This window comes from Rhynchophorus ferrugineus, unplaced genomic scaffold (genome assembly GCF_030347505.1).
Source record: "Rhynchophorus ferrugineus isolate W39M unplaced genomic scaffold, kcgeb_rfMv2 rfM1, whole genome shotgun sequence".
Taxonomy (NCBI): Eukaryota; Metazoa; Arthropoda; class Insecta; order Coleoptera; family Curculionidae; genus Rhynchophorus; species Rhynchophorus ferrugineus.
The window spans coordinates 51,837,791-51,853,609 of NW_027472580.1; the positions used below are offsets into that span (position 1 = coordinate 51,837,791).

The 15,819-nt window shown below is 28.6% G+C and overlaps 1 protein-coding gene across 7 annotated transcripts in view; it reads right to left on the reverse strand.

The window, feature by feature from the left end:
• Positions 1 to 15,819, reverse strand: part of LOC143206972 (uncharacterized) — a 36,373-nt gene that overhangs the window by 18,023 nt on the left and 2,531 nt on the right. For 3 of the 7 annotated variants that reach the window (XM_076419909.1, XM_076419904.1, XM_076419911.1), the window contains exons 2-3: positions 6,650 to 6,876; positions 6,463 to 6,590 (exon numbers count right to left, since the gene is read on the reverse strand). In XM_076419909.1, coding sequence (XP_076276024.1) covers positions 6,463 to 6,590; positions 6,650 to 6,815 — 294 coding nt within the window. In that variant the 5' untranslated portion in view covers positions 6,816 to 6,876. Of the gene's footprint in view, positions 1 to 6,462; positions 6,591 to 6,649; positions 6,940 to 11,402; positions 11,686 to 15,819 lie in introns of those variants that run through there. The other 4 variants (XM_076419907.1, XM_076419908.1, XM_076419905.1 and 1 more) reach the window with 4 other exon arrangements.

The following is a 15,819-nucleotide window of genomic DNA, read 5'->3' on the forward strand; positions in this document are numbered from 1 at the left end:
TAAGTGAAAATGCTGTTCGGTCTATATGGTAAGTAGTTGAAAAATGGTGTTTATCTAGGAATAATCAGTTCTCAGGTGCAAGTATGATGTCAATATACAACAAATTAATTTTTGAAAAAGATTCCCATTCCGTATCTGTCAATATCCGTAAAGGATATAACGTATTTGTAAAAAAATCAAACATAGGCTTCCTATATTGCTCCTCTCTATTAGAATATAAATACTTATTATTATGAGTCACTATGTTTTCATAAATATCTTTTAAACCAAACCCATATGCCTTCCATAACTATTATATATAGTACTACTTGTGCTATTGTGCTATTTATTGAAACAAATCATATTTACTATATAACTATAATGGGGAAAATATAACATCAAATAAAACTGAAATCTTAATGATAATGAATGATAATAGATAGTATAGTGAAAAATTATTTATTTAGAAATAAACATACGTAGTAAAAAATAATAGCGCTGTCAGAAAACTATCAATCGCGTATTTATAAAAATGTATACAGAACAAGCTTGTACATAATTTGTATGCTAATTAATTAATTAGTTTAATTTTTTATATAAACAAGTATATATAGCAATAGGTCTTGCTGTTGACGTTTTTTTCAGCATATTAAATAATATATCGTATTAATATAAATCAAACAATAATTAAAATTAGCCAAATTTAGAAAGACTTGTCTGACAATACCTTTATTTAATTCTTTTAAGAATTTAAAATATATAAACAAAACAATAATAATTTATCGGTATTTGTTCAAGAATCCAATATATATATTGTCATTATATTAAGCGGTATAACTTTTTGAACGTCATTAAACATAGATAACGAATGATAATTAGCATATATTACAGTTTTCAGGTAGTAAGTTGATAAGAATATATTATTATATCCTGGAATTAATTAATATTTTAGTATTTCATCGATTTCAGGGTTTCTAGGTTACTATGAAGTTCATCATAAAATGTTTGATAAATGATAGAAAATTTCTTAGCAAATTATATACCGCAAATATAACAGTGAATATTTTTACTCAACAAATACGTGGCAGTATAAATAATTATTATATCATTAAGCCTCATAATATTCCATGTACCAGTACATTTACTTAATTTATTAATTTTATATTCAGTTATTGTTTCTAATATATAGTAACACAGATTAATTCTAAATCAAAAATAATAAAATATCTTATTAGTGCATTCAAAAATATGTATAGACATGTAGATCAGTACAATTACTTTTTTAAACGAAGCAATAATTTAAATATTATATATTATAGCAGAAAAGCATGGAAAGACGCATCAAACATAAGAAAATCATTTTAAAACGCATAACTAGTGTGTATAAAAACATATGCAGAAAATGTTTGACCAACATTCTTTGTTATAATCAAGATAATTGATTCATTAGTTAATTATACCGCAATGATTAAATTTATGTTTATTAGCATTTTATTACTGTTTTCCTGCCCGTAAAATTAATTAATTCAGTATACACTGTTTTACTAAAATATTATTTGTCTCTGAAATATAGAGTTTCTCTTGTGCCAACTATAATCTATCCAAAGTTCTGTGTACATACGTCATTCGTTTTAGAATCAGACAATCCCTCTCATTTTATTTTAGTTAAAAGAGACACAATGCTGTCTGATAAATTCGAACGTTTAACCGAACTAGCCTGCCAAGGTCATCTGGTTGTTAAACGTATGCAAAATTCTTCAAAACAATAGTGATAAGCGGTTATAAACCGAGAAACATTATTTTAATACTTTGCTTATTTTGATAAATTTCAAATCAATGCTTATTGGGACATAGGACATAACTCATGGGACCTCTGATTGAAAAATGACAACATATTGTCTTTCTAATCAGTTACTAATCAAAACAGGAACAAGATAAGCTCTCTTTCCAGTAAAATGCGTTAGAGAGATAAGCAATTTTACTGTTAATTATTAATTTGCTGCGATTTTTATTGAAAATATTTTTTAGCATGTTGCAGTACTGAATATTAGTATGGACACGGTCACTAAAATGTCTTAAAAAGTTAAAAATATTATCTTGAATTCACCGAAATAAACCATCCTCATACGAAGCGTGTAACAAATCAAAATTAGCTTGATGTTATCTCCATCAGAGATTAAATACACAAAATATATAGAAACAGTGAGTACTTTTTCAATACAAACATAATTTAATACAATTATTTAAAATCAAACTGTTAGTCTGAAAAGTTTCAAAGAGGTCTGATTGAACTTCCGGATATAGCTTTTAAAAGATTAAAACTTTTAAAAGTATATACTAAAATGAAGAAAGACTTATTATTTAACATGGATATTTCAGAATGGGACCAATATACCCAACGGTCACTCATGGCAAGATGATTATAAAAATAGTGTTATAACAACAAAAGTTGATGAAAAAAGGTAAACGTGGGATAACAATTGATTAGGTTTTATTAGTCATAACATTTATTCATAATTCATTGTAAATATATTGTAATTCGTGCTTCGGTTTGGATGAACTCGATAAGACAAATAAAGGTGAGTATATAATTAATATATGATAACTCTAGGGGATCTTATTGTAGTCTGTAAAAGATTTATGTGCATAGATATGTGTGTAATTTTTCAGAATATACATGAGTATTTGATTAAAATGTGTTAGGAGAGAAAAAATAGTAACTGTTTTGCAGATATGGCTAGATATGGCAAATGCACTAAGAAGAATGCAGTGATTAAATATAGTTTTGTCAAGAAAGACGTATACACGTATTAACAGAACAAACGAGAAATACTTGATATCAAAATGTCTTTATAAGGAAACTCTTTACCGAAGGACACAGGGACTAATCGTAAAAGGTTTTTATCTCTCTAATGAAAGTAATATTACTTGGATATACAAATGCGCCTAGAACTCTAACTCATAGGTGGTATGGAAAAGAGTTCATTGTAAATATAATCAAACACTACCCTAACCTATAAAGTATTATAACTGTGTACTTAATTGCAGTTTTAAGTCCTTTGATAATATAATCATTAGATTTATTATAATGCTAAAATAAATTATATTTGATAACAGTATATAGAATGTTGTTGTATGTCAAAGCCAAACTGAACTAAAACTCAAAGTTTATACGGCAACACTTCGACGTTTTGTCGTCACAAATTTAGATGACGTATGTACAAAATAACTTTGGTTAGATTATATATTAAACCTATCGCTTAATGTAGGTTCCGAGCCATGGTCCTAAACATTAGGCCTACAGACAGGTGAGTAACTAATAAAATCCGAAAAAAAATTAGCCATTATTATCATAAAAGCAAATTATGTTACATGTTTTGTTAAATATCTTATCATAAATTAACTTATAAGCATTTGTCACAAGAATAGCGTTACTAGAAAATTAATGCAAAAAGAGATATTTTAAGTAATATAACTTATAATTGAGGTAAACTTATTGTCAATATTTATGTGTATAGTATGTAGGTTTGGAGATCTCTGGTTAATGTTCTACAAAATATCGAATTCAAAGCTTATTTTAAATGCTCAATCACAAAACAACACTTAAATCCAAAAGATCTATGGTGTCTCACTTCAAAATTACGTTAAGAACAAAATCCTCGATAAATTTATACTGATTTTGAAAATATATTTTTACGCTGTAAGCGTTATTTTAATAGCATAAAATTTTCAAAACAAGATGGCTTCTAACGTCTGTTTACTTCTATTCTACCGTTTAAAACAATAAATATAATGGAAAATGGAAAAAACATTTTTCAGTAATACTCAAAATCAGGAACTAATCTTCAAAAAGGCATGTTTTTATCTCGATCCACAAGAGAAATAAAGATTTCAAAGAATCATTCATTATTAATTTATCGAAATAATATTATGCGACCGTTACCGGACTGGCTACTGAAACTAAATACTAAGTAAAATAAAAGTTTTTTGAGTGTCACTTAACTTATATATTATTATAGTGAGAGTTTTTCGTTTTCAAATAAAAAATGTAAGAATATCCCTGCCAAAAGGTTTTATCAAAGTTTTGAGGAATAGAATATAATAAAGTTCAATTAATAATTATTTTATGTTGCACAAATAGTAACTATATTATAAACATATATTTTCACTGCTCAGTTTCTTTCTTACCAAATTCAACTTTCAAATTTTAAATTTTTAGGTACCATTTTTCAGGTATCAACAATTCATTTTAAAGAGTTTTTAGTCCATTATCCTATTGCATATTTTTCTATTGTATATATACCGTTTTAATTATTTTAATATACAATAATATTTTTCATATATACTTTGTCACTACATAATTTTTAAAACAAAAAAGACAAGACTGAAAAATGTAGCAATAAACATAAATTGAAATCGCCAAGATAATGTAATAAATATGTTTTAGTAAATCATTGATTATTATTAACGCATATATTAAACCAACAATATGCACAAGTAAAATATTTAATTTCAGTTATTTAATATTATATATTGCATGTTAGATAAAATAAATAATTATGTAATATATAAACTAATTTAATTCAATAGAAGAATAAAATGGTCAGGAAAATGTATTAAATAATTAATTAAGTTATTGTAACTTATTAATTATTATTGTATTGGTATTAAATAAAATTATTAATTTATTGGTATTATTAAATACGAACATAATATTCAAAAATAATTAGAAGTAAACAATTATTCTAAAATCTTGATAATTAAGGAAAATATTTCTTCTCATTAAATGTTCCAATGAACTAAAATTTACCAAAGAATACTGATATAATTTAACAAGAAATATTAAGAGCAAGATATTGCCTTTCATTTATATATCTACTCAAATGTATGTGTAGTTTGTATTTTTATATATGACCTTAAAAATATGATTATTTTAACAATGAAAAGTAAGTATTTATTGGATCAATCTAGCCATCGCGGGACCCATTTTTTAAAAATATTTTCTGGATATGGTGGATATTTAACATCTGCAATGGTATGTAATCTCATAACGCCCAAAAATGATTCCGATTGGGTATTAACATCGCCAAACATTTTATAAAAAATTATAAATGCGTCTCTTTACTGTCAGTTTTGGTCCATTTAATCATCTACGTTATGCAAAACTATTTAATTTCACACAAAACTCATCAATTTCACACACCTTACTATCTGTTTTTTATGACGATATCCTGGATCAAAACACTTTTGAAATGCTAATGTCATATACCAGATGTGTTGGTACTCTCCAGTTTGTGCATATTGAACGTTGCGGCACACATTACTTTTCTTGTATCAAAATCATCGCTTGTTATTGAACAACCACAAAAACATGTGAAACGTGGCTTCAATCATTCAAATCTGGTGATTTCAATGTTCAAGACAAAGAATTTCCTTATCGACCTAAAACGTTTAAAGGTACGAAATTGCAATAATTATTGGATAAATACCCATCACAAACTCAGAAACAATTGGCAGATAGGTTGAACGAGAACCGAGTCGCATAAAATCAATACAATACAAACAATAAAAGATCATGATTCAGATGAAGAAAACATGAAAATATGTGTGCCACATGAATGACAAGCAGTTAGAAAATCGAAAAATCTTCAGTGAAATGCAATGCTTCAAAGGTATGACAGGAAGTCACTTCTACTTCGAATATAGTAAAGCCAAAGCTGGCTGATAAAAAATTGATTTATTCAGAATATTCCAAATAAAAAGAGCATGGTTATCACCTGGCGAAACCGGGCCATCGACTGCAAAGCCAAATCGCTATGGTCGAGGGACCATTCTCTGTGTCCGATGGGACCAGGTTGATGTCGTATATTATGAATCACCTTTTTACATCGAGCATTTCATCCAATTCAAAGGGGTTAAAAATTTTCTCAATGAATGGTTTAGCCCAAAGGAAAAGCAGTTCTTTTTGAATGACAATCCATAAATGGACAGATGGACAAAATCTATACAATCAAATGGTGGATACTTTGAATAAATACATTTCAACTATCCAGTGTAAATGATGTTTTCTTTAGCTAAAAACCCGGAAAAGAATCACCAACACCTGGTAGACGACCTGAACTATCGTCATGAAAAATGTAATTTTACGTTTAAATTGAGCTGTTGTTAAACTCCCTATCGATAGTTTTTTCATAACTGCTTAATTATTATACTACTCAATATTAGTATCACTGGTGTATTGCAGCGTATCACAAACCAAATCCCATATACATCCCATAGGCTTGCTATTTAATGCATAGCCCTGCTAATATTTATAGTCACTAAAATTACATAAAAAAATAGTGAAAAATATAATCTATAATATTCGCATTATTATATATATGTTAAATTCATCAGCGTATTTTCTCCCATCTAATCACTTTTAATAAGCAATACATTAGATACGTATATAGCCGGTTAAAAATAAACAAAATAAATACATACTTGATTGGAGCTAAAATGGTTCTCAATTAAAAATTTTGATGTAAATCGGCTATCGATCTGGCCCACTCCGCAGAACAATCTCTGTATCAAGCGCTCGGTCACGGACCTGGCTAAGTTGAGTGATTTTTCTGAAATAGATGATTAATTTTAAGGACAACAATACGATGACGTCAAAAACAAATCCTACCGGTGGGTGCATCCACGGGAACGTCTTGTTCCAGCCGCTTCTGAAACATTAAGTTCAAATTCTGCAGCTGATCGGCGCAGAACTTGAGTTTGGCATTGGGCAACGTCACCTCTTCCAGCTTCTTGAATTTCACGTTTTTCTGCGACCTGGCTTTGTTTGAAAACATCCTCGCACTGGCAACCACAGGAGACACGTTCGTTTTATAGCATCTGTCGGCCTGGAGCCCGCTAAAATTTTTTTAACAATTTAATTATTGATTTCGACGTTATTTGTTGAGCGTGTGCGTTATTTGTGCCGCTGTGTGAGTTAGTATGTGCTTTAGTTGAACGAGTTTGAAAAAAGCAACGCGCGCGTTTCAATTAAGACCAATCGTATTGTTTTTGTTTCGTTGGTAAACCGACTGAAACGGACAATCTGATGTGTAAAATAAATACGATGTGAGGAAAAAGTAATAGAGCATTGCGTATTATATTATGCACGTGTTGAATACGTGACACAAGGAGCAGATGTTGTCAGGTCTCCTAGTTACTTGTCACGTGACTTAAACTCTTTTATGTAATTATTGCAATTGAAGGTTATGTTTGAATGTAATATAAGAAAAAAGATATATGACAGTAATAGCAATAAAGTTTTACTTCATTTATTAACTTATTTCAAAATTAATTAAGTATACAGACAAGTTTTGAGGTTCTTTGTAACTTTGAAACTGTATTCAGAGAAATGGGGACAACGTATTATGTTCAAGATATTGGCCATCATTAACTACAACTTTTCCATATATTTCAAGTAGAAAACCTTGACGGCTTCGTGAAAGTATTGCTAGGCCAGGCTATAAGTCAAAATAAAGGCAATGTCAACAGTACCTTTAAAAAAGTTTTCTTAACCACTTTTGTGACATTTTTTTATTTAAAATCATTCTCTAGTAAAGTAGTAAAATGACAATCAATTTACTATCTAGTAACTGTTCCTTAACATTATCCTTAAAACGAAGATCTAAGACCACAAGCCCAAACTTACTTAGCGTTTGCTGGATATCTCACTAGTGCACTATATATAAGTTTAAAATATGCTATTATTTTTATACATATGTTAGCTTAACTGTACTAATTCAAATGTTGTTTTTATCTTGAACCTAACGAGTAGATCTACTGTTGTCCTGCAAGCAATCTCATTTGGTATTTTTTTGATAAACTGATTCATTTCTTTACTGATCATTGGCATCCTTATGGCATCCTTGCTCTTAAGTATGGATGCCCTCATTTATAATATACTGGAACGTTAACAATGCTGTGAAAACTTTTTTTAAATAAGTTTGTATTATATTGAAATTGGAGTTCTCTCTGAAACTGGAATAGTTGTTTATATAATAAATATCTTATATATAATTCATTGTGGAGTGATAATTCGAATCTGTTTTGCTATATTACTCTAGAACCAATTATCACTTGCACATAATGTTTTTTTGTGCGATAAATACACAAGTATAGGCTTTGGAACATTTAGAAGAATGCAGAGCTTTAGAGCCATTTACTATTCCACTGATTAATATTATTGGCAGTTTTTTAACGAATAACGTAGTATCATCACCAAATGTGACAATTGTTGCTCCTCCTTTGCATTTATGCTGATTTTGGATATCACTGGCATAAAGTAAGTACAATATGGATCCAAGTACCTTATAGTATACCCGAATAGATGAGTTTCTCAAATCAATTTAAAATCTCAAATATTTCTCTATGTTATTCTTATGATGAAGATGTACTTTCCTTACAATTAAAACAGTAAAATCCTTCACGCAAAATTATGTTTAGATGGTATAAAAGTTGCCATAGTTTGAGTATAAAAAGACATACTTTTTATTTACAGTATACATACAATTTGATTGTATATACAATTGTATACACAATATAACGTATACTCTAGTAATTACAATAGGTTATTATAAAATTTAATGGTAGTTATGCTTTTTAAAATAGTTCTTCGTCCAATTGAATATCCTATCAAATCAGTTTTACACTTTTCTTACTTTTAATTTTTTGTTACATATTTATTTATATAACATTTTTTAATCTAATATAATATTAGATTTACAAATAGAGATAATTTTGCATTCCTGGATTAAATTTTTTGATGAATTCTTTAGTCAATTTCAACTTACATTATTCAAAATTACATATTATATGGATTTGTAATATTTCCTAAAATATTTATCTGAATACTCTATAATGATGAGTTTAAACTAATAAAATAAACTAAAAAGAATACTAAAAAAATAAACGTATATTTATAGCTGACATTTTTTTTTAAAATCAGAATCAGAATAAAAATATTATCTATTCCGTTATTTTAAATACAAACTGTATAAATTAATTTTAACAAAAAAATTGATAGAATGTGTTGTTCAAAGTACATATCGTACATTTTTAGCTACTAATTTTCTCCATCTTTCAGGAAGGTTTCCGCGTTGAAAATGTCCTTCCCTTTAGAGGTAATCGGCAATGGTAATGATGATCGGCAGAACCTGAATAAATCGTATAGCAAATAAGGAAGAGCAATTTCTGGGCAGAGCGATTGAGGTAGAGCTTTCTCTTTAAACATTTTCCTATATATTTTCAATGATTTTACAAGATAAATTGATCACTATTCAAATGAATCAATTTCTATGTATAGCAATATCCCATGATAATTTACTTCGGTTTAAACAAATAACGCTTATTCGAGTCGAGCCTCTGGAATAGAGGAAAAGAAGAAAATATATTATGCTCAATAAAAATTCCTAATACATAAAAGTTATGTTGTTGATCCATATTTTAAATCAGACATTTTTTTATATATTACTGTTACATTCAATGTCTTTTGTCAATGAATGTTAATAGATATGCAGTTTTATACCTGGAAAATATAAAAAAAAAGTTTATTTAATGTAAAATGAATTTCACATTCAATGAATTCGAAATACAAGAGAAACGGTACAATATAGTGGCTAAATATGGTTCAATCATATATCAATGCGATTTAAATAATTAATTTTAAAACAAATAGAGTGAAAATATATAGTATTTACGTGTAATCTCGTACTATGCTTTAGAATTATTTTTAGTAATGCAGCATTCATTAGAGCCTAATAGATAAGTAAACAAACTTAATATATGCTGCATCACTGGCTTAACTATTAAATTATTAAGTAACAAATATAATTGGCACTCAAATCATGGTGAAATTTTGTCAAGAAAATTAAAAATGTTTTGTCGCATTCAAAATGGAAGTATTCACTCCAGTTAACCCACACTACTGTGATTCGGAAATAGTAAGACGAATTATGGTAATGTTCATTATGAATTCGTTCTTGCCGGAAAAATTGTCTACAAGAATATTATTTGAGTATTGTGATAATAGTTTCATCACAAAATATTGTATTTATATAACGAGGTAGGATTAACTAGATAAATTATAGATAGATTTATAAAAATTATACAAAATACAGTCAATTGCCAATGACGATAAACTAGCTAATTATACGAATACTACCAAATAAATTGTATACTGACTTGTCAATAAAAGTTAATGTACCACCACCGTCATCAGCATATTTATCTAATGTCTGTATACCTAAATTACAAAATCGCCATCATATGCCAATGGCCAGCAATATCACGCCAGGGAACTAAAAATGTTTATAAATGAACAAAATATTGACGTAATAATGGTTTCCAAAACACGCTTTACAGATAAACTTTATGTGCAAATTCCCAAATATAAACTTTATTATACAAAACACCCAGATGATAACAATAAACACCCAGCACATAGAGGTACAGCTATAATAATCCGTGAGGGCGTAAAGCATTACGAAAGAAAATCCTTTAGTAAAGAAGAAACATCAAGCGACTAGTGTAACGATCGAAGAAGTTCATCGGTCGATAACAGTCTCTGCGAATTATTGTCAATCTAAACATAAGAAGGTAGAACATTTTCCTTCTTTACTACATTAATTAATATTGTCAGGAGAGATGTTAAGCATTTAATGTGGATCCCAAGAGTTATAACACCAAAGAATAGAAAACTGGTTAAGGCGATTAAGACAGATAAATTATAATCCATCTCAACAGGTGAATCATCATATCAGTTTAAATTATGTGTGAACTTTGACATTTTTCATTTTGATCATTTCTAGTTCATAATTAATACGAAACAAATAATGTTTATTTTTACGCGCCAACTTCATTGTTTACTAATTGTATAGTGACGTCATATCATAAGGACGAGCGATTTGGCGCTAAATAGTTTAAAAAATTATTGAATGATTTTTCAAAATCATCGGTTTACTCCAATTATTCGATATAAACTCAAAAGGTTCAATTATGAACCTATAACATTTATTTTTTTCATAAAGATTTTTTCTTATACAGCACTGATTGGGGAAAAAAACTACTTATAATTCCACAATAGTCCTATTCACCTGATTTAATCGAATTTCTGAATATTTTTGAATCATCTTTGAATCAATTAAAGATATTAAGTCTGAATCGAAGAAAGCTTTGAAGACTATTATAGCAGAAGTAGAAATCAAAAATAATAAGTTTTTGTCAAAAGTTTTACTATTGTTCGAATATGGTTAGTTATTATAGGTTTAGTAAAAATATAGTATTATTATAAATATTTAATCATCAGATAAACATATTTTCCTACCAATTTCTTTAACATAAAATATAACAAACAAAAAAGCATAAAACTAAAATTGATAATTTCATACCATTCCAGGAATATTCATTATACAGTTGATCAAAATAGTAGGGCACTAATCACGTAATAACACGCACTTTTCAATTAAAACCTCGTGCCTACCCGATCAAAAGAATGTCCACTCAAGTCAAATGAAAGAAATTAACGATAATGTACAATAGAGAACTAATTTGCTTTTAATTACATACCTAATATCAATTACCAGAGCCGCGTTTCGTTAGAGATGAAAAACAAATTATTCAAATTTTCTGTGGAGTTAAAACTGTTTTCTTCGCAAAAACAATTTGCGTATTGTTCGGATGGTTAATTAATGCATCCGTATCCGCATCCGGTGGTATTTTGCATAAATATCGCCATTCTCTATACATATATAAATTGTATTTTGTATAATATAATGAAAGTTAGCACAATGTTGATATTTATAAAGTATATAAATATCAACATAATTTTCGGAAGTAAAATCCATTCAATAAAACAGTGAATTCGCGTCATCTAAATGTATGTCAAAAGGCCGCAATGTTGCCGCATTAACTTTGAGCTTTAGTTCATTTTGAATTTGACTAATTCTAATCTAAATAAAATAATGAAATGAAAATGTTATCAAATATAAGTTATTTTAACAATGTAGTACATCAGAGTAATAATAAGCAGCAATTTCAAATTTATCAAAACAAGCAGAGCACTAAAAAATGTTGCCGGTTTATAACCCCTAATTCAATCACTAACGTCTTGAAGAATTTTGCAAACATTTCACAAGCAGCCGAATTTTGTAGCCTGATTCGGTTATGTGCTCGAACTTATCAGACAACATTGTATCTCTTTTTAGCTGCAATAAAAGTGGAAGCAAAATATTGTCAGATTGTAAAAGGAATTTACAAATTCCGATATTCAATACATTCGACATCGTGATTACGTAAATGCACTGCTATTTTAAATAGCCTATATAATGTATTAGATCTATGATTTAATTTTTATAAATTTAATCTTAAAAATTATATTAAAAATAAGATATTTTGTGATTTTAAAAAGAAAGGGCACAAGATTTTAGAATACCATACTAAGTGAGTTACACACCACCAGAATATCAGAGTTTGCGATGACAACTATTAAATAATATGTTACATTGTACGTAACAGGTATTTTTTCTAAAATACGGGAATCAGTATTTAGCGTTTTCGATTTATAAATAATGATGTTTATCTTAATTGCTCTTTGGAGGGCCTAGAAAGTTACGAAAACTCTAAAGGTAAAGGCAAAAATCATGTATAGATCCCGGACACCCCATTTCTGTTGCAGCTTGAAAATTGAGAAGTCAAAGTTGGGTCAAGATGGAGGGTCTCCCGCACGCGATTTATTCAGTAGATTTAAACCCGTTCAACTACAATTTGTCTCTTGAACATCATCCGTATGTCGGCATCGACCCATAGAAACTAATGGGGAACATTTCCATTACATAACAAATATACGAGTATACGAGATAAAACAAGTATACGAGCCTACTATAATTTAATATTTACAAAAATTTTATAGTACATAATAAAAAAATGCCAATATTAAATATAGATAGACATTTAACAAAAAATAGAATGATTTGGAGAGATATGATGAGGATGAAGTTGATGACAGTATTTACACAAATATTGCAATTATTTAAATAAATCGAATTTATGTTTTTATAAATATGCCTTTTCCTACTTTTGGTCGTTTGATAGTTTTCTCTGAACTTACACGATACATACCCTAAAATCCATAATTAATAAGCAAAGTAAATTATTTTGATGATTTCACACAGAATTTTTTTATTTGGGCTCCTTTGGACAATCCATCCAGGCGCGTATCCATTCAATCTTTATTTTGATTTTGCAAATGGGATTCAATTCTGTACCGAATTCTTCATACTTTAGAGGATACATTACTCAGCAACATCTCCGGATTTCGCGCATCGCATATTGGCTTCATTTAATTTTAAAACAGAATAATCCGAGTTTGGCGCATGCGTATATACAGCTTTATTTACTTATTTTTTATCGTGATTATTAGATTTAATGTCGAATATATTAAGCAGGTAAATAGGTTCAGGAAGTAAATAAAAATGCAAAAATCTTGGAAATAACACATTTTATTTAAAAAAGTATTGAACAAAACGAAATAATAAAAATATAATTAATATATGTCCCGCTATTCTATTTTTATAAAAACATCATATTACACATTATCATAATCATTTTTTATAAATAAAAGTGCACAAGCATGATGAATAATTGATTTAGTGTTGATACCATATATAAGGAGAGAAATAAAAATTGAAACTTTTTTGAAGTAATGCATTTTATTAAAAAAAAGTATTGATTAGAATGAAATAATGAAAGTAGTTATGCTTTTTTCTATATGCCTTTTTATTTTTATAAAAACACAATATTTAAATAAATTCACATTCAATTTAAAAAAACTCCAAGAACCACATAAATATACATTACCATAAAAAAGACCCAAACCGTTTAGATCATACACAGCCAATATAATTAAAACCAAACGAAAAAGCCACCACTATATATGAAAGCAGTAAAAATTTTCCTAAAAATCTCCAAATATTATCGCTACTATTCTTGATCCACAAACCCCATTAATGAATTGACTACCTCGAGCTTTCGATTAGCACATTGTATATTTAATAGCCTAAAAAGAATGGATGTTCGTACTTTAAAACTGAACAATAATTTATTTGCCTATATTCTTATATAATAAGGCATTGTATTTTCCTTGTCATTAAATCATTGGGGTGTCGTTGATAGTTTTATATTTTGTTTATTTGTTCCAGGTCTACTTTTGTTAGCAAATTTAATTATTTCAAAGTATCATTGTACAGAGTTCTTATATTTTAGCAAAATGCTGTCTAATTTCTTCTTCTCTGATCCTCTAAATTTCACATTCTTCGACTTTTACTCTCAACAAATTCTAGCTATATCTTAGCTATAAAATAAAATTTAAATCATTATAAAAATATATTATGTTTAAAATAAATATCTAATTATTACCAGTTACTACAGTTTTTGATACCATTTTTGATGAGCAAACCTCATTAATAACTTGACTACTTCTAACACAAAAAAAAGATTCTGTTCTTGTAATCATTAAATTTTGGCATATGTTGATACCTATTCCAGGTCGTTGATATTGATGTTGAAAATGATGTGACAGCTAGAATTCCCACTATAAATAAAATTGATGATTGATGATTGATGCTTACCCTTGTTCTTCCATATTTTAAAACTATATATATATGTTAGACCACCAAGAATAACACAACAATTTAATTATTATTACTGTAGAATTATTAAGGTAACGCAAAATCTAAATATTCCCGATTTTTTTGTTGTTTTGATCTGATCGACCGTACCGACCGACTCGAAAAGAATGGACCGCCACTAGAAAAGGAAGACAATATAGTTTCATATACTTTATTCTTTTCTATGGTTTATTCTACGCAGGAGAGTGTGACTGCGCCAAATCCGGAGATGTTGTTGAGCAATGTATCCTATACTTTAGGCATAGTTGATCCTGCGAATGTAAAAGTATAGATAAATATGACTCGCTGTCCTTTATGTGAGTACATCTCATCAAAATCACAGCTCGTTGACAATATAGTTACACACATCACAGATCATACACAGAGTTACACAGATCATATAGCATTAAAACTGGAAGCATTGGAGTTTGTCTTGTTTGAAGATTTTTTAGGTTTGCGGTTCCTGCTTTGGTAAAATTATTATTACTAAATTTAAGCGTTTATGCAGGAATTCATAAGAATGTATCAAAGGGTAAGAGGTGATTAAAGTTATTAAAATCAGATAAAAATATAATTGCAGTCAATCTAGCTGCTAAAATCAATCAGCTAAATCAGCTAAAATCTAGCTAAAATCCCAATGGACGCCATATTGGATGAAACCCAAGCTAATTTAAGTAGTGGCAGTTTGAAATGACTTGATTTATTGACTCATAAAGATTTATATGATATTCAGCAAGCAGACCAATTTAATTCCATAGGTATAAAAGATAAGAGGGATGCTGCAAGTGTTGAAGCATGAGTAAATGGGGTCAAAGATATAGGATATATAAGCCACAATCTGAGTTTCTGGGTACCTACACTCTACTTTAATGAAAGAACGTTTTAATCATAATAAATGAAGCTCAATATGAAATGAAATATAGAATATATGAATTAAAAAATATAGCCATAATATACGTGTATTTTCTACACATAGCCTTAATGCATATCGATTTGAAATACATTCCTTGCTTTTATTGAGTGAATTGAGAGAGGGGTTTCCATGTTGTTTTTGCATATCGAGAGATTCAATGAGGAAACAATGAAGGTATTTTTAGTGCTGTGCAAGATATGTTACTGAGAAATTTTAAAAACAAGTGGA